Here is a 19,766-nt window from a genome sequence, read left to right on the forward strand (position 1 = left end):
GGCAGGCTGCTCTCTTGTTGGGTCAAGATTCTGAGCCTGTCTCTCCCCGCACACACCCCTCATGTTCCACAGCACCCAGACGACACCAGCTCCGTGCAGCCGGCTGCGTTCAGGGAGGGAGCCCCTGGGGTGGCATATTAGACATGCACCATCCATGTGTGTGGGCCCAGGTGTCTCTGACGGCTCTCAGAACCCCAGCATCCGCTGGGCCAGGCTGCCGGAGTGCACTGAAGGGCACGAGGGCCCCATCGCTCCAGAGCGCTCACGCCAAGCAGGCCTCCTCCCCAAGAGCTTGCTGCCGTGTCTGGGAACCGTATGTGGCCTCGAGTTCCCCCTAGGCCATCGTGTCACCCTGTCTGACGGCGCAGAACCTCCTCTTGCGGCTCCTCACCCTGCCTCTGACTCACGAGGCTTCTCAGGTCAGGGTCCTGCATGCCTCTCCCTCTCCCCCGTGCCCTGTGGCCCAGAGGGTCCTGCACTTCCCTGCTGCTCCCCTCCGGCCCGTCTCCCCCCGCACGGGCCCACTCCGCATTCAGGACTCAAGTCCAGCGTGCCCTTGCTCTGAGGTCTGCCGCCCACCCGTGCCTCCACTGGGCTCCGTGTTGGGATCCTTGCTGCTTCCCCTGGCTTTGTCTCGTGTGCTGTCCACCTCCCTCCTCTGAGCCCAGGGCAGTGTCTGGCATGACTCTGGCATTTGATAAATATCCTTGTGGAATGAACGAGGTGACGCCTGTGTAGAAGTGCCTTGTCGTCGGGAAAACCTTCCCTTCCACAAACCTCCGAGCTGGCCCGTAGCGGAGCTAAAGAGAAATCAGAGGGGGCTCTCTGGACGCCCGAGGTCCCGAACAGGTCCGACACCTGTGAGGAAGGGCAGAATGCTCTCTCACAGGAGCCCCGAAGACGTCCACCTAGTGTGCATGTATCTATTTATCCAAAAACGGTCTGAGCACCTGCTGTGGGCCACACAGTTCTAAGTGCTGAAAGTTCAGTGATGCGCAAATTTGGCAACACCTGTACGCCGAGGGGCTGACGTCATAGGTGAACCTGTACCTGTCAGGTCATCGCAGGCCAGATCCACTGAGAATGTGACAAGACAAGGTGCTGTGGGGGAAAGGGTGACGGTCCTGGGTAGGGAGGGCTCCCCACACACACCGTCGTCTTCTGCTGGGGGTCAGGGGTCCACTGCAAGATGGCTGATCACCCCACCGTGTCGGAGGCCTCGGGGGGAAGGCAGGGAGCTGGAGGTGACCTGAGAGCTGGAACTGGAATCATCTGGAAGTTTCTTTGCTGACGTCTAGTGATTGAGATTGGCTGTTGGCCAAACTTCATACGGTCTTTCCATATGACCATGGCAGAGGGAGGTTCCTCCCAGCTTGGTGGCTGGGTCCCAAGGGCACTTTTTAAAGAATACTGAAATGATTTTGAGCTGGTGAGGTGCAGGGGATGTGCCTGGGCTAAGTGCGAAGCCCTTGGACTGGGAGCTGCTCCTCACAGGCTCCTCGGGGCCGCCCAGCACGCTGCTGCTCCCAGAGCTGCCTCCTCGCTGGCGCCGGCTCTTGCACTCATCAGTCCTTTGACCGGGGCTTGCTGCTGCCACTCCACCAGGCGCTTGTTCTGGCACCTGGCACCTCCTTTCCCAGAGTCTCAGTTTGGGGCTCTGTGAGATGGGGATGGCCCAAATCCACTGGGATCCGCTGAGCTGGGCACGCAGGCGACAGGCCAGGCCGCTGAGCGGAAGGAGCAGGGGCACTCAGGAGACTCAGCGGGGCCTGGAGCCCAGCTGTTCCCGGGGGAGGACGTCGCCCCTGGACGTCCCAGCTGCACGGCGGCCGCCGCTCTGCCCGTGCGGGGCCAGCCGGTCCCCAGCGTGATGAAAGGCCTCACGCGGCCGCGGCTCCTTTGAAGGCGCCCCTCTGCTGGAGGACAGCTGGAGACAACGTGTTGCTCCCGTGAGCCCCTAACGAAGCTCGAGTTGCTGCTGTTTATTTGTCCTTCTACAGCTCCAGCTCAAATGCATTTCTTGCTGGGGAAAAAAATGCTGACCGTGTTCATGTAAAACTAAACAGCCTCAGACCGTCACATACTTGCTCCATAAACAGCCGTGTTTTCTAAGGTAAACTCAAGAGGTTTCTTCCCAGCCTCGTCACGCCCCCCGCCCGGCCCCCACGTCTGCCCCACGCTTGGCCCACATTCAGGTGACCTAAACATGCCGGGTCGGAGGGATTTGCTGTCGGAGTCCAGGCCGGACTGGGGCTGGCCTCTCCCCTCTGCGTTTTACAACTGTTAATCTGATGAAATTCTTGGCCTGAAGAAGAGAAACACACTGGGCAGTGTTGTTTGTCTCTGTAAACGAGCGTCCCTCTGTCCTGGGTCACTGCAGAAACGGGGAGGGCGCGGGGTAGGGTGCAGGGACACATCCTGACCCGGCTGTGCTCGGAGAGTGAGTGGCCTTCCGCAGCTTTGTGCCGCGGCCAGCTTAGGGCCTGAGCACAGACGGTGGGGTGCTTCTGATAGAGGGGGCGGGGCCACCGACTTCTGGGGGGACCTTGGGAAGCTCTCTACCGCCCTGTGCCTCAGTTTCCCCATCTTCTGTGAAATAAGGGTGTGGGATTCGACCAGTGGTCGTCAGGCTTTGTGGGGGTTGGTTTGTGGCAGCAGAATCAGTGGGGAGTCGCACTGTTCTGGCAGAAACGGGTGGGAGACTAGCCAGGACCAGGGCCCTGCTCGCCACAGAGCTTGTCCCCAACGCCGCGAGATCCCCACCGCACCCTCGGCCAGTGCAGCTTGGAGCCCCAGGCTGGGCCGCCGTGTGCCGCCTCTCGTGGCCTGGCGGCCTGGGCTTGGTCTGCCAGCAGCCACGCTGTTTGCTGTGCCTGCCTCACCCTGGCCAGGTTGCCGTCCCATCTCCCCCCTCCTGTTTCTCGGAACCATGGCCTCCTGTGTGGAGCAGCGTCTGCTTCCTCACCGTGCGCGCCTTCCCTTCTCTGGACTGCTCTCGGCATCCGCTGCCCACGCGACCTTCTCCAGCCTCTCCCGTGAACCCTTTGCTCGGCTGACCCCTGCTCGTCCCTCGGGACTCAGCTGAGGCCTGAGCTCCTGTGCACACCCCGACCCCCGGCCGCCCTCGTTTGCACTGGTACCTCGGGCCATGGCCCCTGCTTCCTTGGGTGCTCCCAGAACGCCCAGCTGACTTGGCTCTTTGTCCCAGGGCCTGCGTAGGCCAGGCCCAGGGCAGCCTCGTTTATGTGCTTGGGAGATGGTAGGGGGCCGTGTGAGGGGCAGAATATTTGCTCGTGCCCATCACGGGGATGGAGCCGGAGCCAAACAGTGCACAGGCCACCCCTGAGCTGGGTAGGTCTGCGGGGAGACCCCCTTGGTCAGCCCATGGCTCACACCCCTCAGGGCCCATCTCCGTGGCCAGCTCCTCCTGATCTCTGTCTGGATGTGAGCTTGGGGAGCAGACACAGGGCCACTTCCCGGTGGGGCTTTGGGGCCAGCCCTGTGCTGACACTGTGCTCACCTGGACAGGAGGCGTGGTGTTCCAAGGAGGGCTGTAGGGAGACAGCTGGTGGTCTTTGTGAGAGGACGGTGCACACGTCGGGCGGCGGGGTGTCTACTGCCCGCTCCTTCACGCCCTCCCCTTGGCTGCACGTTCAGGCTGGGGGTGGCACCGCTTCTGAGGCGCCCTCCTCGGGGAGGATTGTTTATCAGTGGGGGCCGAAATCTGTCGTCACTCCTCCTGGAGCCAGCCCCGCCTTGGCGTAGGTCTCGATTTGGTAGCCTGGGGAAGAAGTCCTGCTCTGTCCCGGGACAGAAGACCAAGTCCATAAACAGCAAGAAAAACAACCCACCGCAGAGGATGAGCCGGCAAGCAGACTCTCGCCTGCTTCTGTTCCGTCTGCAGTCCCCGTGCCAAGGGCTTGGTCAGAACTCTGGGAAATAAACAGAAAATAAGTGTGCTGTGAAGGCTCTTTAAAAATACCTACCACCAGAGCTTATGCCCCGCGCCAGACACGCAGCCGCGTGCCTAAAAGGGGCCAGCACGCCTCTGCCAGGAGTCGTGCTTGTGTTGGCACGGGCTGCGCCCTGGATGGCATTTGGAGTCACCCTGGACGTTGGCTGGGCCTGGCTGATCTGGGCAGATGCTGCAGCAGCCCCCACGGGACAGGCCCGGCTGTTTACGGTGGCCGCTGGCCAGCCCCTGCACAGCTGCCCGGCACCCCTCCCTGTCACCCACCTCATCCCCACCACATGAAGCTAGAAATAGGCCACCGGCAGAGCTGCCATGCGCCTGGCCGGCACTCCTTGTTTGTGGGAGGTGGGCAGCCACGGTGGCTGCCCAGCTGCTTGATCTGGGGTCTTTGCTTACCTCCCAGGTGCTGCCTTCATGGTAGAAAGAGGACCCCACAGGCACATTTGCTCTGCCCAGCTCATGTGCCAGCTGCCACAGGGTCACAAGATGCCGTGGTTCCCTCTGCTCTGACCCTTGGCTCCACGTCACACTTTCTCCTGCCCTTCCGCTCCCAGCAAACTCAGTGTTGGGCCCATCCCTGGGCATCCGTGGCCTCCAAGCCTCTGCACGGACCATCCCTGCCTGCAGAACCTGCTGTCCACGCTCTGTAGCTGTTCCTGCGACTCCCCCAGCCCTGCCCAGGGACTGCCCAGAGTGAGGCCCAGCGCAGGTGTGTAATCGTTACCCAGAAACACTGAGGAAAGACAGAGGACAATTCCCCCAGCGTGTCCACTGATCATGTGTCCTGCTCCTGTCCAGCCTTGCTCCCACGTGGCTGGTGTGTGGACACTGCTCCTCCCGTATTCCACCAGAACGGTCTCTCTGTCAATCTGTAGTCATTGTGGCTGAGATGTGGGGAGCCACAGCCAGAAAGCGCCGCTGCTGCCCTGTCCACCTGGCTAGGACAGTGAAAATGCCCCGCAGCAGGGGCTCCTGGGATCCGTGGCCTCCACACCTGCCCTGAGGGAGCTCCCAGGCTGTGTGCAGAGATGTTCCCAGGATGGCACCTTTTGTGTGATTCATACTGGGCATGTGCAGAGGGTGGGGTTGGCAGGCGGCTTGCCCAGCTGTAGTGAGAAGCAGGTCCCAGGTTGGAGTGGAGACTGGGAGAGGGGCGGACACTCTAGGAGATGGGGCCACACGTGCAAAGCCGAGAGGCAGGGAAGCTGAGCCGGGTCGGCGTGCGGGCTCCAGGGTGGAGGCCAGAGTGTGAAAGGCCATCGTTGGGGGTGAGCCCTGCGTGCCGAATGCTGTGTGCTCGTGAGCCCTGGAGGTTTCTGCCCGCTGCTGAGACATCAGGGGCTGGCCAGTAGCCGCACACGGGGCCTCCAGAGCCTGGACCTGCTCTCGGGGGCAGCTACGAAGTGGGTCAGATGCGAGCTGCAGTGTGGGGAACTCTGAACAACTTTGTAGAAGGAGGTGAAGACCAAGTCCGGGATGACGCTTTGCAGTCAGAGAAAACCAGCATGCGATGAGACAGAAGCAAAACAGTGCTCGTGAGCACGCGTGTATCTTCCCTGTAGGACTGGTGACCCGTGAGCACGCGTGTATCTTCCCTGTAGGACTGGTGACCCGTTTCTTTTTCACTGTTTCTTAAAAATGTCGCTGTAGGGTTAAAACAGTTTTACTGGACATGTGATCGGGAGCCAGGCGAGGTTCCGGAGTGGGGGAACGCCATGGAAGGGAAGTGGCCGCAGACTTGGCTGGAGAGGGTGGGGTTAGCTGGGGGCAGGTGGGGCACAGTGTTGCAGCCAGGCTCAAGTGCCTCTTGGTCACGAAGCTCCCTGCCCATACTTTCTCAAGAGCATCCACTCTGATGAGACAGAGTCATTTCTCAATCCTGGTTGTTGCCGTGTGACCCAGCCTGGAACCGGACAGTGAGGGGCTCCTGGGTGCTGAGGGGCAAGCCAGGGAAGCCCAGCCTGGGGCCGTCCCAGCACCCCGTATGAGGGCGGAGACCTGGACACGGGTGTGTGCCGAGTGCTCTTGTCCTCGCGGGGAGGACTCAGAGGGGGCTGGCAGATGCACGGAGGGCACCAGCCGATGGGGAAGCCCCTGGGGCAGCCTGGCGAGCAGAAGGCCTGGATTGTACACCTGACAGCTTTGGAGGTGGAAGAAAGTGCCGGAAGAATGCACGCCTGAAGGTTTAGAATCCAGACGACACTGAGGCTGGGGCTCACTCAGCCATCCCGGCTGCAGCCAGGTGGGGCCGGCTGGCCAGACGCCTGTGTCGGCGGAGGTGTTGGGGAGCTCCCGCTGCCCCTGGGCTTCAGGGGAGCCTCTTACAAGGAGCTGGCATCCCTGGCGCCAGCCACAGGCCGTCAGCGGGCCTGCCGGGCTCTGGGGCTGCTGCTTGCGGAGCCGCCAGCCCGGCCGCCCTCCCTTCTCGGGCTGTCCTGCTCCTCCCTGCCACCAGTCCCCCTTTTTTATCCCCAGCAAAAGAAACTGACAAGCTCCAGTGCCTCCCACAAATGGCCGGCCAGGACCACACTCCCAGCTGTGCAGGCAGAGGCCTGAGAGGGGAAGGCGTCCAGTCCCCACTGTGGCTCTGTCACTCGGGCTGGGGACCACCGACAGGCTGCCTGCTGCCGCCCTGGGCTGCAGCGACAGAGCAGACAGTGCAAAGCTTCCTGACAGAGCAGGGCTCGAGGGACACAGCCCCTCCCCTGCCCGTGCCTAGACGTGGTCTTGCCAGTGGTGGCCCAGACACGTCATCTGGGTTGTCCAGACCACTCCCCTCCAGCTCCTGCCTGAAACCCTGCCTTCAGTGGGAGGCTCTGGCCTTCCATTAGGGAAGCAGGACGTGCCAAACTGTGCGGGCCCCTTCACTCCCTGGACAGACGGTGATGCCAGCAGTGGCGGTGTGGGCAGCTGGTCCTCTTCCCTCGCCACCCCCAGGGCAGGCCACGCCGCGGCTGTGGTGGGGATGAAAGCTCTGACCAGGCTTCCCTTGCACCTCCTGCCGTGCTCATGGCCTGAGCCCCCCCCCCCCCCCCCGCCCCCGGCCATGTCACTCAGCTGCAGCCATTTCTCCCCTGGGACCCTGGGACCCTGGGACCCTGGGACGGCAGCCTGTGCTTTGCAGAACACTGCACTGAAGGCCATGCGGCTGAGCTCTGGTGGAGCAGGCCAGGAGCCAGAGCCCCCGGGGAGCCATGCCAGCGGCTCCACTCCCCACGCGCATTTCTGTGGTGCTCAGTCACCCAGTCCACGGACACCCTGGGAGACAGTCGGGCTCCTGTTCCCAAGGACTCTGTTGTCTGCAGGGGTCACAGGTCGCCAGGTAGGAAGGCAGCGGGACAGGGCTTGCTTGTCCTCAGTTGGTGGCCAGGGAGGGCGCGCCGGGAAGTGACAGGAGGCTGGGAGCTGAGCCCTGGGAAGAGACGGAGCCCAGCTGTGTGCCGCAGCGTGGACGATGCCGAGAGCCCCAGGGACCCTGGGGAGCTGGTTCACCTGTAGACTCGGGACGGGTCTGGGGACCATGGACAGGCTGAGAATGGGCGCAGAGCTTTGGGAATGGCGGAATGTTCTGGAATGAGATCCTAGTGAAGCTTGCACAACCAAGTGGAAAACCACAGGGACACGCTGGTGAATTTTCTGCAAACACGATTGAGACACCAGAGGTGGCATGTGCAGAGTCAGAAGGCGTGTCCCACACCGCGGCGTGCAGCCCACAGGCCGCTGGACCAGCCCTGATATGGGGGCGCCCGGGAGGGGCACCCCAGGTGGTGTGGTGTGGGCTGGAGGCTAAGTCTCGAGAGACGCAGAATAAGGAGCTGAGGCTGCCTTGCTGGAGAGCAGAAGGCCGGGCGCACTCAGCACGGCCTTGGGAAGGGGCGTGTTGCCCCGTCCCCCTTTGGAAGGGACTTCCCGCCTCACCAGAGCCTGCATACCCCCAGCATGGCTGTGTTCACCTGCAGCGTGGCCTGTGTTCACCCGCATCATGGCCTGTGCTGACCCCCAGTATGGCCTGTGCTGACCCCCAGCATGGCCTGTGTCCACCCCCAGTATGGCTGTGCTCACCCCCAGCGTGGCCTGTGTTTACCCACAGCGTGGCCTGTGTCCACCCCCAGTATGGCTGTGCTCACCTGCAGCATGGCCTGTGTTCTCCCGCAGCGTGGCCTGTGTCCACCCCCAGTGTGGCCTGTGTTGACCCCCAGCATGGCTGTGCTCACCCGCAGCGTGGCCTGTGTTCACCCACAGTGCCTGTGCTGACCCCCAGCATGGCCTGTGTCCACCCCCAGTGTGGCCTGTGCTCACCTGCAGCGTGGCCTGTGTTCTCCCGCAGCGTAGCCTGTGCTGATCCCCAGCGTGGCCTGTGTTCTCCCACAGCGTGGCCTGTACTGACCCCCAGCGTGGCCTGTGCTGACCCCCAGCGTGGCCTGTGTTCTCCCGCAGTGTCGCCTATGTTGACCCCCAGCATGGCTGTGTTCACCCGCAGCGTGGCCTGTGCTGACCCCCAGTATGGCCTGTGCTGACCCCCAGCGTGGCCTGTGTTCTCCCGCAGCGTGGCCTGTGTTTACCCACAGTGTGGCCTGTGTTCTCCCGCAGTGTGGCCTGTGCTGACCCCCAGCATGGCTATGCTCACCTGCAGCGTGGCCTGTGTTCATCCCCAGTGTGGCCTGTGTTCACCCACAGTGCCTGTGCTCACCCCCAGCGTGGCCTGTGCCCACCCACAGTGTGGCCTGTGCTGACCCCCAGTATGGCCTGTGTCCACCCCCAGTGTGGCCTGTGTTGACCCCCAGCATGGCTGTACTCACCCGCAGCGTGGCCTGTGCCCACCCCCAGTGTGGCCTGTGTTCTCCCGCAGCGTGGCCTGTGCTGACCCCCAGCATGGCCTGTGCCCACCCCCAGCGTGGCCTGTGTTCATCCCCAGTGTGGCCTGTGTTCACCCACAGTGCCTGTGCCCACCCCCAGCGTGGCCTGTGCTCACCCACAGTGTGGCCTGCAGTGCCTGCACAGCTTTGTTCCACAGCTGCCAGCGGTCAGTGCCTGGCTGCCTGTACTGAGACCGCGGTTAGCCCCATGTCACAGAGAAGGAAGCTGAGGCCCCAGGGTCACAGAACAAGTGACTCACCGAGTCTTGGCCCCATCTGATGTGACATTGATTGTCCTGAGGAGGAGTGGCCAGCAGTCTGAGCTAGGGAGCAAACCCCCAGCCTTGGAGACAGTCCTGTAGGGCAGCAGCCGGGGGCAGAGGGCAGGGCTCAGGTGGGAGGTATGGCGAGCAGGCCTCGAAGGCTGGACGCTTCCACAGAGCCTGGCCTCTCCTAGGTAGGCCCTTGGTCCTGTGGCCGTGGGCTTCCACAGAGCCTGGCCTCTCCCAGGTAGGCCCTTGGTCCTGTGGCCGTGGGCTTCCACAGAGCCTGGCCTCTCTTAGGTAGGCCCCTGGTCCTGTGGCCGTGGGCTTCCACAGAGCCTGGCCTCTCCCAGGTAGGCCGTGGTCCTGTGGCCGTGGGCTTCCACAGAGCCTGGCCTCTCCCAGGTAGGCCCGTGATCCTGTGGCCGTGGGCTTCCACAGAGCCTGGCCTCTCCTAGGTAGGCCCTTGGTCCTGTGGCCGTGGGCTTCCACAGAGCCTGGCCTCTCCTAGGTAGGCCCCTGGTCCTGTGGCCGTGGGCTTCCACAGAGCCTGGCCTCTCCTAGGTAGGCCCCTGGTCCTGTGGCCGTGGGCTTCCACAGAGCCTGGCCTCTCCCAGGTAGGCCCGTGGTCCTGTGGCCGTGGGCTTCCACAGAGCCTGGCCTCTCCCAGGTAGGCCCGTGGTCCTGTGGCCGTGGGCTTCCACAGAGCCTGGCCTCTCCCAGGTAGGCCCCTGGTCCTGTGGCCGTGGGCTTCCACAGAGCCTGGCCTCTCCCAGGTAGGCCCCTGGTCCTGTGGCCGTGGGCTTCCACAGAGCCTGGCCTCTCCCAGGTAGGCCGTGGTCCTGTGGCCGTGGGCTTCCACAGAGCCTGGCCTCTCCCAGGTAGGCCCGTGGTCCTGTGGCCGTGGGCTTCCACAGAGCCTGGCCTCTCCCAGGTAGGCCCGTGGTCCTGTGGCCGTGGGCTTCCACAGAGCCTGGCCTCTCCCAGGTAGGCCGTGGTCCTGTGGCCGTGGGCTTCCACAGAGCCTGGCCTCTCCCAGGTAGGCCCGTGGTCCTGTGGCCGTGGGCTTCCACAGAGCCTGGCCTCTCCCAGGTAGGCCCGTGGTCCTGTGGCCGTGGGCTTCCACAGAGCCTGGCCTCTCCCAGGTAGGCCCGTGGTCCTGTGGCCGTGGGCTTCCACAGAGCCTGGCCTCTCCCAGGTAGGCCCGTGGTCCTGTGGCCGTGGGCTTCCACAGAGCCTGGCCTCTCCCAGGTAGGCCCGTGGTCCTGTGGCCGTGGGCTTCCACAGAGCCTGGCCTCTCCCAGGTAGGCCGTGGTCCTGTGGCCGTGGGCTTCCACAGAGCCTGGCCTCTCCCAGGTAGGCCCGTGGTCCTGTGGCCGTGGGCTTCCACAGAGCCTGGCCTCTCCCAGGTAGGCCCGTGGTCCTGTGGCCGTGGGCTTCCACAGAGCCTGGCCTCTCCCAGGTAGGCCGTGGTCCTGTGGCCGTGGGCTTCCACAGAGCCTGGCCTCTCCCAGGTAGGCCCGTGGTCCTGTGGCCGTGGGCTTCCACAGAGCCTGGCCTCTCCCAGGTAGGCCCGTGGTCCTGTGGCCGTGGGCTTCCACAGAGCCTGGCCTCTCCCAGGTAGGCCCGTGGTCCTGTGGCCGTGGGCTTCCACAGAGCCTGGCCTCTCCCAGGTAGGCCCGTGGTCCTGTGGCCGTGGGCTTCCACAGAGCCTGGCCTCTCCCAGGTAGGCCCGTGGTCCTGTGGCCGTGGGCTTCCACAGAGCCTGGCCTCTCCCAGGTAGGCCCGTGGTCCTGTGGCCGTGGGCTTCCACAGAGCCTGGCCTCTCCCAGGTAGGCCCGTGGTCCTGTGGCCGTGGGCTTCCACAGAGCCTGGCCTCTCCCAGGTAGGCCGTGGTCCTGTGGCCGTGGGCTTCCACAGAGCCTGGCCTCTCCCAGGTAGGCCCGTGGTCCTGTGGCCGTGGGCTTCCACAGAGCCTGGCCTCTCCCAGGTAGGCCCGTGGTCCTGTGGCCGTGGGCTTCCACAGAGCCTGGCCTCTCCCAGGTAGGCCCGTGGTCCTGTGGCCGTGGGCTTCCACAGAGCCTGGCCTCTCCCAGGTAGGCCGTGGTCCTGTGGCCGTGGGCTTCCACAGAGCCTGGCCTCTCCCAGGTAGGCCCGTGGTCCTGTGGCCGTGGGCTTCCACAGAGCCTGGCCTCTCCCAGGTAGGCCCGTGGTCCTGTGGCCGTGGGCTTCCACAGAGCCTGGCCTCTCCCAGGTAGGCCCGTGGTCCTGTGGCCGTGGGCTTCCACAGAGCCTGGCCTCTCCTAGGTAGGCCCGTGGTCCTGTGGCCGTGGGCTTTCAGCTCCGGAGCTCTGAGCTCGAGGCCGCAGCGACAACTCTGTGTCCTGCTCACAGCCGACCTGCTGGGGCGTCAGAGCCCCCAGAGGAGGCCTCAGCTGGTGCACAGAGCAGGAAGCAGACAGGTCCTGTGAGACCCTGGTCTGCCTCCTGTCTGCTGGAGCCGGAGCTCTTGACAGCTCGGGGAGTATTCTGGATCCGGCAGAACCCAGGCCCCAGAGCCCTAAGACCCGTGTGTATTCTACCCGAAATCGAATCCATCTGGTCCTCATGTATTTACACTTAACTCATCAAATGCAATTTTGCAAGAGCCGCTCGATGGCCAAGAGGCTTTTCTGCCTACATTGCCCTTCTGAGAGCGCCGAGGCGGGGAGGGGGGTGCACGGCCCTTGGGGACCAGGTGGGAGCGCTCAGTGATGGGGGTTGGGCTTCCTGCTGAGATGGGGGGGTGCCTCAGCCTCCGTGCCCCCACACACACCAGGGCCAGTGCAGGACTGACACCTAGGAGGCCCCTGGCAGCCAGGAAAACACGGGTGGGGTCTGTCACATTGTGAAACGCTCATGGGACACAAAGCGACCAAAGCCGGATCCAGAAGTCACGTTGTTATAAATAGCTACAAACCTGGAGGCTTGGTGCAGAGGACAAACAGCCAGCTATTCACAAAACAAACCACTCGCACCCGGGGCCAAAAGCGGACCTCACGGGCAAACCACATCCCTGCCTGCCAAGGCTTTTCGGAAGCAGACCCACCTACAGCCCGCTGGTGTTAGCGCTGGAAACGCTTCCTCCCGGAAAACACCTGTCAGTCACAGTGCAGGGGCCGCCCCAGACAGGACCTACAGTGGGGGGGGGGGGGGGGGGCTGTGCCAAGAGGGGGCAGCACAAGGGCCAGGGAGGGGCAGGAGCTGCCCCTGAGGGCTGGGCACGTGATCCTTGGGACCAAAGTGCCAGTCCTCTGCCAGCAGTGGCGACCACCCAGACCAAGGACAGGAGGCCGGGAGAGCCAGCAGAGGCGTGCGGCCTGCACCTGTAGGGGTGCTGTGGGGGTAGGGGAGACGCCTAGGCAGGGGGCTGAGGCCGAGCCATCCGCCTTGGGACTGCCCAGGTGGCAGTGTCGAGGACGGGGGCTTTGATGCCAAGGTTATGCTGGGGCCTCGGTGACTGTGTGAGGTTCGGGCCAGGCACTGAGCCGGAGTGAGGCCTGCTTCTGCCCCCCAGGGCTTTGTGCCTCCCCCACTCCTGCCTTCTGCCCCCCAGGGCTTTGTGCCTCCCCCACTCCCGCCTTCTGCCCCCCAGGGCTTTGTGCCTCCCCCACTCCCGCCTTCTGCCCCCCAGGGCTTTGTGCCTCCCCCACTCCCGCCTTCTGCCCCCCAGGGCTTTGTGCCTCCCCCACTCCCGCCTTCTGCCCCCGAGGGCTTTGTGCCTCCCCCACTCCCGCCTTCTGCCCCCCAGGGCTTTGTGCCTCCCCCACTCCCACCTTCTGCCCCCCAGGGCTTTGTGCCTCCCCCACTCCCGCCTTCTGCCACCCCAGCTGCTGACTGAAGGAGCCACGCGGCGTGACGTGGGGCGTGCGTGCACGTGGGGCGGCAGCCCCTCCGTCAGCCCAGACCCCAGTGCGGTCGCCATCAGCTGGGGGCCGGGAGGCTCAGCTTCCCTCCTTCCTGGCAGCTCGGCTTGCCTCCCTCCTGGCGCCAGCCGCTCTGGCGACCTGGTCAGAGTGCCTCTGTGGATACCTGCCAGGGCCTGTTCACCCAAGGGGGCTGAGGCCGGCGCCTCGCTGGCCCTGGGCGCCTCCTTCCACTCTGCGCCCCCCAGTTCTGCCCAGCTGAGGGTTTCCTGAGAAGAGGCTCCTGGAGCCGGCCTCCGGGGAACCCTCAGCTGTGGTTACAAACACAGGTGCTCTGTTTCCCACTGTGGACCCCCCCCCGCCCCCGGGAGTCTCGGACCCTGGAGTGGAAACGGGCCCCATCCCAGGCCTTAGTGGCTGTTGACGCTCTGTGTCAGCCTTCCCTTCCCCAAGGACTGTCCCCGATGCCAGCAGGACCAGTGGGGGCACAGGGGCAGGGCTGGGTTTCCGAGAGCTTCATGGGGTCTCCCTGGCAGGCAGTGCGGGGCCCAGCTCAGACTCTCCCTCCTGCCCAGAGCCCGAGTGACTCCTGGTTGCCTTCGCCATATTGAGGGCCCAGGAGCCACTGCTCCCTCCTGCACTGTGCTGCGCCTCCCGGGAGCCTTTGCTCTCAGATCGCCTCTTGTCCAGGCTCAGCCACAGCACCCACGGCTGCTCCTCCAGGAAGCCTCAGGGCCAGCGCGCAGGCCGCCTGGTGGTGCAGGGACTTGGGCGGCCCCCGGGGAGTGTGGCGCACAGGCGGGTACTTGGTGTGTGTGGAGCAAATGACCAACAGGACATTCTGGGGGTCCACAGGAGCAAAAATAGCTGGTCAGGGGGAGGAAGCCTGCTCCAGAGGGGGCCCTGGCCACTCTGGAGAGGCGAGCAGGCTGTGGAGGGCCTCAGTGGGCCTGTGCCTGCTGCGCTCCAGAGCTGGCCCCGGGTCTCCATCAGGTGTGGCCTCCTGACCCCGAGCACCCACCCTCGCCCTGGCCCTCTGCTGCGTGTGTGTAGACATGAGCAGGCTCGGGTCCCTCCTCACTCCAGAGCAGGGCAGGGCAGCCACGCTGTGGTCCAGGCGGAGGAAGGGGGCGAGGAGCAGAGGCTGGCCAACCTGGAAGCCAGGCGTGCAGGGTTCTGCTGGGCCAGGAGGGTGACACAGGGGGTCCTCTGTGCTGGGTCTTGGGAAGGTGACTGTGTAAGGTGGGGTGGGGGCAGGCTGTGAGCATCACGACTCACGCCAGCTTCCCATCACTGCCGCAGCTGGGCCTGAAGTGCCCTTCAGGGCCCCTCAGGTCAGGGCTCTGGACTGCAACTCTTGGGGCTTCCCATCCCCTTCTGTCTCTGTGAGCACCTGGGCAAGGCTCATCCGTCTGGTAATGAGGTGCTGCTGCCGGTACCCCCGGCCTAGAGCGGTTGTGTGGGTTAATGGGGCCTGGCTGGCAGGAGGTGCCGCTGCGCTGAGAGGAAGCCAGCCAGGTGTTCTCCCCAGGGGTGCACGTGAAGGGGCTTCCCACACAGGCCCGAGCTGCACGGGCGGAGAAGGAGGTGGCCTGCTTATGCCACCGGCACTCTCGGAGGGCTTCCTGGAGGACGCAGTCTACAGTTCCTGACGCCCTGAGAGTGCTTCCTGAGGGCAGAGGCAGACCTCTGAGCCTGGCTCCCTTCCTGCCATGAACGCGCATCTCGTAACAGAGAGTGCTGGGGGGGGGGCAGGGGCCCCCGTGGTGCAGTGTGCTGGGCTCGGCCCTGTCCGAGGGGCTAGTTCCCGTAGAGCTGGTGCCAGGCCTGGCGGGGGCCTCCAGCAGGGCCCAGTCTGTCCTGGGCCTGGGAAGACCATCCATCCACGGACCAGCTGCCCCAGGTGGTCACTTTGCCGACCCCCAGGGCCTGGGGGTACTCCTGGAGCCACAGGCCCTTCATCCGGCCGCTGGGGAAGTTGGGGGACTTGGCAGCCCTGACGTGCTGCTCTGCTCAGGGCAGGGGTGAACCTTGTGCAGAGGGGCAGCCCCCGCTTCCCGCCTGCTTAATCTTGGGGCTTTATCGTTTGGGAGTGGGGAAAAGAAATGTTTACATGGCCTCGCATTTGTTTCCAATTATTCATCAGTATTGGCGAGGCATTGTTCCGTTCTCATGTAAACAGCCCTGTCCCAAGGCCCAGCCGCCCTGCCCGGCCTTGAGGGCCTTGCTCTCAGCGAGGTGCAGGGCTGGGCCAGGCCAGATGGCTGCAGATGGGTGGCACCGGGGAGCTTATTCTTGTCAGGGACCCAGTCGCGCTTCTGCCCCATGAATTCAGCACTTGAGGGCCTGTTTTGTTTGCTTACGACTGAACCTTCACTGGGGCTGTGGAAGCCAAGCTGCAGAGCGTAGACTCCGAGAACAGGAAGAAGGGCAGCTGCTGTGCCAGGAGGGGTCTGACGGAGCCCCGGAACAGCCGCCTGCATTCAGCTAGGTGCCTCCATTGGCGCTGTTGGACCAGAGCACTCACTCCGGTGATGCTGGGCAAGCTGCCTCGGGGACCCATGAGCGTGGGCCCAAGTTGACCCCAGGCTCCAGCCCAGGGTAGGACTAGCCTCTGCCTCATGGTATTTTTTTTTAAGATGTATTTATTTGAGGCCGGCGCCACAGCTCACTAGGCTAATCCTCCGCCTAGCGGCGCTGGCACACCAGGTTCTAGTCCCGGTTGGGGCGCCGGATTCTGTCCCGGTTGCCCCTCTTCCAGGCCAGCTCTTTGCTACGGCCCGGGAGTGCAGTGGAGGATGGTCCAAGTGCTTGGGCCCTGCACCCCATGGGAGACCAGGAGAAGCCCCTGGCTCCTGCCTTTGGATGAGCGTGATGCGCTGGCCTCAGTGTGCTGGCCGCGGCAGCCGTTGGAGGGTGAACCAACGGCAAAGGAAGACCTTTCTCTCTGTTTCTCTCTCACTGTCCACTCTGCCTGTCAAAAATAAAAAAATAAATAAAAATAAAAAAAGTATTTATTTGAAAGGCACAGCTACACAGAGAGAGAGGAGAGGTCTTCCATCTGCTGGCTCACTCCCCAGATGGCTGCAACAAGCAGGGCTAGGCCAAGCCGAAGCCAGGAGCCAGAGCTGCTTCTGGGTCTCCCACATGGGTGCAGGTTCCAGGGACTTGGGCCATCTTCTGTGACTTTCCCAGGTGCATTAGCAGGGAGCTGGATCAGAAGTGGAGCAGCTGGGACTCAAACCGGCACCCATGTGGGATGGCGGCACTGCAGGCTGCAGCTTAACCCACTGCGCCACAGCGTCGGCCCCCCTCCTGTTAGCCTGGGCACGTTTGCTGGCTCAGCCAGCTCGGAACAAGACATGCTCTGGAGCTGAGCGCTGGTGGGGCCCAGCTTTCACTCTGGTCTGCTTGTGATTTTGCTCAGGTTCCTCAGGTCCCCATGCCGCACTCCGAGTTCTCGCAGATGACATGGAGTTGGTCACACAGCCTAGCACCCAGATTGCCAAGAGGGTCGAAGGAGGACACGGCGCCCTGCTGAGAGCTGTTCAGGGTCCCAGGCAGACCCCCAGGGCGGACACTCGCTGTGCCTTGGGGCTGCCCCCAGCAGGGCTGATGTTGGCACTGGGCCTTCGGGGAGCCATGGGCAAGATGTCGCTGAGCAGAGACAGGTGTCCCGATCCATCCCCGTCTGTCCTTCCATGCTCCGGGGGCCGGCCTCCCAGGCCTGCGCTCCGATCACACGGCCCCGCTCAGCAAGGGCCACCTTTGCCTTGGAGCCGTAACCCCTGGTGGCTCTGAGCGGCACTTCCTCCTCTGGCTGCCACATGGCTGACATTTGAGCTTGCTGGAGAGGAATGACCCTCCTCCTCACAGCTGGCCTCAAAGGCAGCCGCCTGTCTCCTGGGTGGTAGAGTGGCCTGCTGTCCGCCGGCCTCAGTAGCGCCGGCTGAACTTGCCCCAGAGTAGACTCGTCTCCCGGGTCACTGCAGGTCACCCGCCTGCCTCACCTCTTCCGTCCTTTTCGTCCCAACGGTGAGAGAGATCTGTGGAAAACAGAACTGCTTAAAGGGTGCCTGTGTGTGCCGTGCCCGCGCGACTGTGCGTGTGCGTGTGGGGGCCAGGGGCCTGGCTGGGAGCAGCCAGTAGCCCGCGTTGCCTTTGTGGTTTTATATATTTGCCTATTAAAATGACAATACAGACATGGAACATTAAGGTTTAAGAAGCCCTTCTTTCATTAAACAAACTGACAGAGCAGGGGTTATGACTCTGGTAATTGAAACATGCTGTTCTGTCAAGACCAGAACTCCATAAAGACTCTTTTCAGCCAATAACACCCTTTGTGCCAGCGGCCTCTGGTCAGAAGTGCGTGTGGGCCCTGGGGTCTGTCTCCCGGAGAGTGGGAAAGATGGCTTGGCAGCCTCCCCGCACTCCTGGCAGCCAGAGGTCAGGGCCTTGGCAGGACCCCCCTCCCGCTCTCGGGACTTCTGAAGCCAATCTGAGGGGCCCGGGGCCTCAGGGTGCCACAGACACCCTGGCTCCAGGGGCTTGTGCCGCTGGCTGTGAACCCGAGGTGCCACTGAGGACTGCGGCTCTCGGGCCGGGGTGGGGAGGCTGCGTGTGACGGGGGACAAGCCCACGCCGCACGGTCTTGCCTGAGAACCCGGGTCTGAGTGCTGCCTCGGCCACTCCCTGCCTGTGGGGCCTTGGGAAGCTCACTTGGCCTCTGTTCTCAGTTTCTCCTGTAAAGTGGGGCTTTCTCCTGGGGTTGACCGGGAGGCTTGCTGGTTCGAGAAGGGGTTCGGGGGCCGGCACTGTGCTGCAGTGGACTTAGCCACCGTCTGCGGCGCCAGCATCCCATGTGGGCACTGGTTCGAGTCCCAACTGCTCTGTTTCCCATCCAGCTCCCTGCTGTGCCCTGGGAAAGCAGTGGAGGGTGGCCAGAATCCTTGGGCCCCTGCACCTGTGAGGGAGACCCGGAAGAAGCTCCCGGCTCCTGGCTCCTGGCTTCCGCCTGGCCCAGCCCCGGTTTACAGCCATTTGAGGAGTGAACTAGTGGGAAGATAGATCTCTCTCTCTCTCTCTCTCTCTCTCTCTCTCCTTTGTCTTCCCTATAACTCTTATTTATAAATCAATAAATATTAAAAAAAAGAAAAAAGATGCGGACAACTATGCTGGTCACACAGGAAGCACTGAGTCAGGGTTAGCAGCAGCCCAGCCATAAGGGCTCTGCCTCCGTAGGTCACACAGGGTGTGCTCTAGGGAGCAACCCCCAGAGCACATCTGTGCAGCACCCTGTAGGGAGCACTGTGCGCAGCACCGTGGAGCACCCTGTAGGGAGCACTGTGCACAGCACTGTGGAGCAGCCCTGTAGGGAGCACTGTGCGCAGCATTGTGGAGCACCCTGTAGGGAGCACTGTGCGCAGCACTGTGGAGCACCCCTGTAGGGAGCACCGTGCGCAGCACCGTGGAGCACCCCTGTAGGGGAGCACTGTGCGCAGCATTGTGGAGCACCCTGTAGGAGCTCTGTGCACAGCACTGTGGAGCACCCTATAGGGAGCACTGTGCACAGCATCGTGGAGCACCCCATAGGGAGCAGCATGTGCAGCACCGTGGAGCACCCCGTAGGGAGCTCTGTGTGCAGCACTGTGGAGCAGCCCTGTAGGGAGCAGCATGTGCAGCACCGTGGAGCACCCCGTAGGGAGCACTGTGCGCAGCACTGTGGAGCACCCTGTAGGGAGCACTGTGCGCAGCACTGTGGAGCACCCCATAGGGAGCACTGTGCACAGCACCGTGGAGCACCCCATAGGGAGCACCACATGCAGCACTGTGGAGCACCCCTGTAGGGAGCACTGTGCACAGCACCGTGGAGCACCCTGTAGGGAGCAGCATGTGCAGCACTGTGGAGCACCCCTGTAGGGAGCACCCTGCGCAGCACTGTGGAGCACCCCGTAGGGAGCACCGTGGCTCTCCGTGTGGTCTCTGGTGCACCTAGGGGAGTGGCTGTCTCCGTCTTCCCGGCCAGGTGTGACTGCCCTCCTTCCTTTCCTCCCACAGACGTGGACGAGTGTCAGGACAACAATGGAGGCTGCCAGCAGATCTGTGTCAACGCCATGGGCAGCTATGAGTGCCAGTGCCACAGTGGGTTCTTCCTCAGTGACAACCAGCACACCTGCATCCACCGCTCCAGTGGTGAGTACGGCCGTGGGCCAGCCCTCCCCGTCCACGCACAAGCCCCGGGGGCCTCCGCACTCTGATTCTGGAACCCTGGGGTCAAGGCGGGGGGCTCTGGTGTGGCCTGAATGGCTTCTTTGTGCTTCTGGTGTTCTACGGAGAGGTCTCGCGGCCCTCCCTCGCCCTGCATCACCTGGGCTGTCGGTGTTTATGGGAGGGAGGAAGCACTTGCGCTCATCCCAGACTGTGCGGTGACCACGTCACCAGTCATCCTGGGATCCTGTGGCCAGGAGCCTGCTGCCCCCTGGAGGCCTTGGGGGTGGCAGGCTGGCCTGGGGAGGAGTTGGGGACCCAGGCCGGGTCAGGCCAGCTGGAGCACTAGGGTGGTCCCAGAACAGACCAGACGTGGACAGGCTGACCTCCAGCCAAGCCCAGCAGGCGCTACCAGCCAGATCCTGGAGGCAGGTCCTGCGTCGCAGGGCTGTGAGCGGGGACAGGGCTAGGGGCCGGGTGCCTGTGCTTGGAGGAGGGAGGCTCCCTCGCAGAGGGCACCGCACCACCGAGGCAGAGGGCTGCTCTTGCTTTAGATGATGGC

The 19,766-nt window shown here is 63.6% G+C and overlaps 1 protein-coding gene across 2 annotated transcripts in view; it reads left to right on the plus strand.

Moving 5' to 3' along the window:
* Positions 1-19,766, plus strand: part of SCUBE1 (signal peptide, CUB domain and EGF like domain containing 1) — a 124,901-nt gene that overhangs the window by 25,478 nt on the left and 79,657 nt on the right. For both annotated transcript variants that reach the window (XM_062201925.1, XM_062201926.1), the window contains exon 4: positions 19,055-19,189. In XM_062201925.1, the coding sequence (XP_062057909.1) occupies positions 19,055-19,189 (135 nt within the window). The remainder of the gene's footprint in view (positions 1-19,054; positions 19,190-19,766) is intronic.

This window comes from Lepus europaeus, chromosome 10 (assembly GCF_033115175.1).
Source record: "Lepus europaeus isolate LE1 chromosome 10, mLepTim1.pri, whole genome shotgun sequence".
In the NCBI taxonomy this organism is placed as follows: Eukaryota; Metazoa; Chordata; class Mammalia; order Lagomorpha; family Leporidae; genus Lepus; species Lepus europaeus.